This window comes from Pelmatolapia mariae, linkage group LG8 (genome assembly GCF_036321145.2).
Source record: "Pelmatolapia mariae isolate MD_Pm_ZW linkage group LG8, Pm_UMD_F_2, whole genome shotgun sequence".
Taxonomy (NCBI): Eukaryota; Metazoa; Chordata; class Actinopteri; order Cichliformes; family Cichlidae; genus Pelmatolapia; species Pelmatolapia mariae.
The window spans coordinates 10,785,989-10,793,043 of record NC_086234.1 but is presented as its reverse complement, the minus strand read 5'-3'; the positions used below and the strand labels follow the sequence as shown (position 1 = coordinate 10,793,043).

Genomic DNA, 7,055 nt, shown 5'->3' with positions numbered 1-7,055 from the left:
GTGTTTACTGTGCCGAGACGGAGGCAGGCAGAATGAGAAGCAGCTGATGCCGGCTCCCCTGTGCTAGAACTACTAATCTTGACACAGAGTAAGTAAAGGTTAGACTAAACAATGTGTGTTTGCTTAAAGTGATTTTCATGACGACTACTTCATCATAGCAGGAAGAGAGATAGGCCGTATTTAGAAAAGCTGCATTACCAGATTGGACAATTTTTTTTTAGCTGTATTTATTACAGCGTTTCAACCTATTTGTCAAGTTTTAGATTTATTTTATTAAAGTTACTAAAAAAAACAAGGAAAAATAACTGGGGCGTCTTTATATTTTAATTGCAATAAGGTTGTTTTTTTTTTTTTTAAATAAACGGTTCAGTAGAAGACTTAAGGAACACATTAGACTAACCATAGCAAGACAGGAAAGAAAAGCCTACACGGACAATGAAAGACTGTCACAGCAGTGCATTGAGCTGAACACTAACATTAACATGCTCACGGTGACAGTACTAACAGTGCTGATGTTTCTAAAGTGAAATGTTTACAGTGTTTACCATGCTAACGTGAGCTAATTAGCACTTAATTTGCAGCTGCATCTGATGAGGGTGTCATTGTTTTTGTGTCTGATTATAAAACCAACTTAGAGCTAGAGTTAAAAATATTATCTTGGATATCTCTTTGTAATACAGTACTGTGCAAAAAACATGTGCCAACCCTAATTTCTTTACATTTTGCTTCCAAGGAGCCAGATTTTATTCAAATTCTTTAAAGTGAACTTGAGCAGCAGTTCTTTAGGCTTCCTAAAGGTGTTGTTCTTTGGATATTGGCTGCTCTTTCACTCACTTTAAGTCCAGTCCTTGTACCTGACCTTTTTCAGAGGAATAAAAGAGCACTAGCAAGGTGATTTCCAAAGTGCTATTAGCTGAAAACTTGGCATATCTTGTCACGAATGTGCAGTGTGTCCTATCATTTGAGGGAAACTGGACAACTTGAGGAGAAAAGACAAAATATCTACAGCAGATAAACAGTATCGATAATAGCTTCATTTTGATGATCTCCCACTGCTAGACTGGCCTCTAGCAGTGTGAGATCAGCTTGACAGAGAATAAAACAAAAGGCAGCCAACATCCAGAGAAGAGCTTTAAATGACCTTCAACAAGCTCAGAGAACTATTCCTGAAGACTGCTTAAAGAAATGACGAGCTTGCCAGAGAGTTCAGTCATCTTGAATATTGACTTTCAAGATTTTTAGAATTATACTCTGCTATTACATTCCATAGTCTAGTTCCATATTTCCATAAATCGCTGCACCCATTTCCCCATTTTCTAAGCAAAACATAAAGAAACGAGGGGTGGCTCGATACTTTTACCTCTATATTTAACAAACATTAAACCAGACATGAAGCAGCTCAGGTTTGAGTGTTAAATGTTTAATAACTAATATGCAATAACATTAGCAATTCTTTGTCTCATCTTGGCCAGTCAATGCCAGATATTAAATACCTATATTTAGACGATATATATTGAAACCGTTCTGTACTGATTTATATTGAAACATATCTTGCGATTTGTACATTTTTGGTAATTTATGTTTTCTATACCAGTTTATGTGTTATTACTTTGAAGCAGCTTTCAGTGGATATTTATTTGCACTGAAATCCTGAACAAAATAACATTATTTAGTCAACTAATGAGGTCAACATGTCCCATCCTACATGTAACAAACATCTTTATTGGACAAGTATACCTTCAACCCTGAGATCATGTGACTAATCCAGCCTAATATATACATTTTTAAAAATCAAGTGCTGTTACTAATTTAATTATAAGCTACCTAAATTGAGTTTTTCTGTCCGTTTTCTAGCCTCTCTCTTACTAAAGTTTCAAGAGAAAACAGATGTGTGTCTGAGTCCTCAGGCAGAAAAGTCCTCACGGCATCAGCCAGCTGAAACAGGTACTCCGTATTTTTCCCGCTTGGACCAGTAGAGTTGATGATCTGGTTGGCGATCTCCTCCAGGGGTGCGGGGCCGAGGTAGTTGGGATTGTCCTTGGAGCCGATGTAGATCAGCGTCTGGCTTGGCGAGCAAGTGAGTGATGGACGGGGGTGAAAGGTCACCGTGATGACCTGATAACCACCCTTTTCTCGGTAGTCGAGGTAGCGCTTCACTTCTTCCTCCCGGCCAGTCGGCAGTTTGTAGGCAACACCCCAAACACACCCCTGAGGAAAGCAAAATGGCTTAGAGGTCCATAACCTGATGACATTTTATTAGCTACACCTGTTCAACTGCTTCTTCACACAAATCTAATTGGTCGCAGCATCTCAATGCATTTAAGTATGTAGACATGGTAGACAAGAATACCTACTGAAGTTTAAACCAAGCAACAGAATGGGGAAGAAGGATGATTTGGTTGTTGGTGCCAGACTTAATGGTCTGAGTATTTCAGAAACTGCTGATCTACTGGAATTTTCTAACACAACCACCTCTAGGGTTTTTAGACAATAGTCCAAAACAGAGAAAATATGTCAGTGTGGACCAAAATGTTAGAGGAATGTTTCCAGAGTCTTTTTGAATGTATGCCTTGAAGTGTTAAGGCAGTGCAAAAAGGGTTCCAACCACTACCAATGCCCGTGTTCTTAATAAAGTGTCCGGTAAATTTATTAGTATTTACATTTGATAAATGATGATATATAATCACCTTGTCTAAAGTCACAATAAAAGTCAAAATAAAAATAATTGACATAACCAATGTTACGTTCAAAAACACTGACCATACTCACACCCAGAAAATTATTATAATCAATTACTCTCTTGCTTCTACGCTGTGAGTATTTCTTATTGTATTTTATGTTTGCAAAGTAAAGACATCCAAGGACTTTACCTTGGACTTCAAGAAACTATAATTGACATTTTTCAGCATTTATTTCAAACTTATCACATTTATCAGTCAATTCTAAAAACAGATTCCTGCCATGCTTTACTACATCACAACTCATACTACAGTACTGTGCAAAATTCTCAAGCCACTCCTCATTTTTATACATTTTGCTTTTAAGAAGTCAGACTTTCAAGTTCTTTTTTAAAGACATCTTGAGCAACAGTTCTTCAGGCTTTCTGAAGTCTTTCAAACTTTTTCCTCCTAGACATTGGCTGCTTTTTCACTCATTTTCATTCCAGTCGTTGATCATTTTCAGAGATTTTGTTGTTTTATTTTTTTGTTTGTTTGTTTGGTTGTCACATCGGAACTGGATAGCAACAGGTTTTATGGAATGATGAATATAATATGAATTTCCTTGTTCAAATTGCCTTTAGTAAGTACAGACATGGTCAGGAGAGAGGTACAACATTGAGTATCTGTTGGCATCTGTGAAACATGGCTTAGTTGTGGTTTGGGGCTGCATTTCAGCCAGTGGTACTGGGTATCTTATCAAAATTAATGTAATAATAATCATTGAAAAGTACAGTCAGACTTTGATCCAACATAAAAATACTATCTGGGAAGCATTTGGCAACAGACTGCCAATGGAACACTGTTAGACATGGATTGGCCTCCCCAGAGCCTAGACCTCAAGATTATTAAAGCAGAGTGGGATCACCTTCACAGAGAACAGAACAAAAGGCAGCCAACATCCAAAAAAGACTTTTGAAACATCTTTAGACCTTCTGGAGAACTATTCCAGAAGTCTTTTTCCCATTTTCCTAGCAAAATAAAAAAAATGAGGGGTCACTCAAGACTTTTGTACAGTACTGTCTATAAGAGGTTATCTTCTTTCCTGCACTGTTTTCACTCCTGTCTGCCTTGTAAAAGCATGAAACTCTGCAAAACTGTTTATATTTAAAGTAGAGCACTTTCTATGTATGTAAGTGAACACAAAAAGTTCTCTCTGAAGTGGAATCCAATTTGTGCAGCTTTGTACGCTGATCGCCTTCACACTCCAACTCTTGTCTTAATTATAGCCAATAAAACAAGAATACATAACAAGGTAGGTGGATTATGACCTTCAGGTAGTAATAATCTCTCATTACTGTGTAAATAACATGTAATTTTGTTTGCTTCCTGCAACGCAAACATCAAAGTGATGACAATAAAGGCATAAGTCTTGTACCTATTATGTAAGTTACCAGTCAATGAAGGAAAGAACAAACAAATGGGGGCTATTTTGAGTATGTAGTCCGTATTTATGGAAAAACACCAAGAATATGACCAATATAATTTCTTCATTTCTATTATCGTTTCTTTCGTTTCCATTAATTTTTGATAATGAATGGTTCTGCTCATCTGTCAAGCTATTAATTGAATTTGTGGTTGGAATCACAAATTATTTCTTTCTGACATCATAAAGACTTTTTAATACTGAGTGATTAATAAAGGAATACGTCATGGGCACACTACAAAGAAATTGTTATTGTACTCTGTTGTTAAGAAAGGGGGTATAACTCACCTCAGGATTCTCCACGAGTGTCACAACCCGGCCAGGCTGCAAAAAACACACAAACACACATGATAAATGGCTTTGTCATTAAATTGCAAGTTGGGTAGCACACATATTGCAGGAAATGGGATCTTTCTGAAAGGTTACAGGCACGGTGGGGGAAATAATTATTTGAGCCCCTGTTGAATTTGTAATGTTGCTCATTTACAGAGAAATTAGTTAATTTTTCATTTATTCATTTTTATGGTAGTTTCACTTTAATGGAGAGAGACAGAATATCAACCAAAAGTCCAGGAAAAAAAGCATATTACATAAACACTATGAATTGATTTGCATGTCACTGAGTTAAATAAGTATTTGATCTCCTATAACCTAGCCAGAATTCTGGCTCCAAAAGGTTGGCTGTGTGTTCATGTGGTACACAGAATCAATACAATCAATAGATTACAGATGCGCTTGATTTCAAGTTATGTTTGTAAAGCATGCTTTTCCATAGAATCGGGTTTTTCCATCCCAACCTCTCTACTTCCATGGGCAAGACCTAAGAGCTGGATAAGAATGTAAACCTCCACAAGGCTGTAATGGACTGCAAGTCAATCAACAGTAAAGGAAATAAAAAGATTATCAATCACCCTATAGAAAATCTGTGGGGGGAGCTGAAGTTTCAAGTTGCCAAGTACTATGGCATGTTTTGCTTGGGGATGAAATAATTCCCTCGATCAATGACATGCAAATGAATTTATAGCTTTTACTTCTGAATTTCTGGTTGATATTCTGCATCTCACCTCAAAGAATTCGAGACTGTTTATTTCGTTGTGTGTGAGCAAACTTACAAATTCAGCAGGAGAACAAACAATTATTTTCTCCACTGTATAATATCACCTGTACACTTTATAATGCAGTGGTTGCCAGACTGTGAGGTGGACACATATTGACTGGGCACAGTGCTTGGCAGACCAGGAGAAAAAAAGTGGATAAAATTAGAATTACATTTTCTAAAGCTGGGCAAACAAAGAAAAGTTGTGGTTTTAATCTGATATAAGATTACAGGAGTCTATAAATCACCATATTAGGGGGAATATTGGTAACATGGATTTTAATATTAAAGGGCAACATCTAGCCCATTTATAAGGAATAAAGATTAGGACATAAAGGCGTTAACTTTGTAATAATATAAGCCGAAGTGAAGTGTCTTCAGTAATGTCTGCCGTGCACTAAAACACACTGTAGCAACATTGCATCTGGTAGTACTTTTTTCATTCTGCCCGCTATGAATCAGCTCCCAAAGCCAGTAAGGTATACTCACTTTGCCCGGTACTCCTCGATGGTCGGTACTGCCTTGCCAAAACCGGCGACTGAAGCCTTTTATGTACCCAATTCTCTTTTCCTCGTAAGGAAAATCCACTTTCCATATCAGTGAGCCGTAACCGAACACCCACATGATGAGAGGTTAGGCTAACAGAGAAGGACGGGTGAGCTGGACGAAATAGTCACCTGTAATCGCGACGCCTACGACTTATAACAAGAGCTACAGCATTATAAAAGCTGACGTGTTCACCTGTATGATTAAAGGTGATATTTAAAAACAGGAAAACGTGCTTGAAGCACCGGTTCCGTGTTCAGCGGGCAAACTGTCAAGTCATACGGATTACGTAAGTTCCTTCACTTCCACTAAATACCTTTCAGTTTAAACGACAATTCTGGAAAATCTGCAAATTTTTGGCCAAGAAAGCTAAATTATGACTTTTCGGTTGTTAAACCAAATGATACCCATTCTTTTCGCACAGTGTTGGGCTTACAGCATATGCTGTATTACTTTATTGCAAATGCTTTCGGGCCACCTGCTTTTAATTTGAAGGCGAAGCCACAATTCCGGATGTTTGTAGCTATTTCTGTGCTGGTTTTAGTTAGGTCAAACGGTACAGATAAGCAAGAAACGTTGTCACCGTGATGTATGTCTAAATAGCAAGAGATTAAAATTTTGTAATAAGTAGTTTGAATGTGTCCATGACTTCCTTGTTACCGTTCAGTACAGTGGGATAAATTTAGTTTAGGTTCACATCAGTTTATTTCAACAAACTTTATTTTTTTAATTAAAAAATAAAACAAAATAAGACAGAAATATTATTAGATCAGTCTATTATTGCATTAGTTAACAACAGTGCATGATATTAATCGTGGACATTAACGATTAGTGTATGTGTTAATGTGACCTTTTCTTGTCAAAAAGTCACAATTAAATCTTAATAACATACAAAACTTTTATTTATTTCTTTATTTTTATTTTTTTAAATCTCGTCTTTTCTCGACTGTTGTGTTCACCTATTACCTGATGTACCCTAAACCCCTACAATATTATTTTTATTTTAGGCTATGGCTCTCATGATTTCTTTTCAGCTCATTTCTACTTTTGTGTGGCCTTTATTCAAACATGAGCTGGGACAGATAGCACAGGGCTTTCATCCTGACACCAGGGGGTGCTGAGTTTCTATTTCCCACAGTGTACCATGGCATGCTTCTTTCATGTATGCCGTGAGAGCACTGATTCAGAACCAAATTAAGTGGACAGCAGCAATATGGTCTCTAATGTCATGCTCATTCCCCTGCCTCTGAGAGCAGCTAGTCAGCAAATC

At 37.2% G+C, this 7,055-nt stretch overlaps 1 protein-coding gene across 1 annotated transcript; it reads right to left on the bottom strand.

Annotated features, from left to right (window-relative positions):
- Positions 1 to 344: 344 nt before the first annotated feature.
- On the bottom strand, positions 345 to 6,066 carry chac2 (ChaC, cation transport regulator homolog 2 (E. coli)). Its single transcript, XM_063481952.1, has 3 exons — positions 5,729 to 6,066; positions 4,432 to 4,467; positions 345 to 2,208 (listed from the first exon to the last, which is right to left on the bottom strand). Exons 1-3 carry the CDS (start codon positions 5,861 to 5,863, stop codon positions 1,825 to 1,827), a joined length of 555 nt encoding a protein of 184 aa, XP_063338022.1. The 5' UTR covers positions 5,864 to 6,066; the 3' UTR covers positions 345 to 1,824.
- Positions 6,067 to 7,055: the final 989 nt, after the last annotated feature.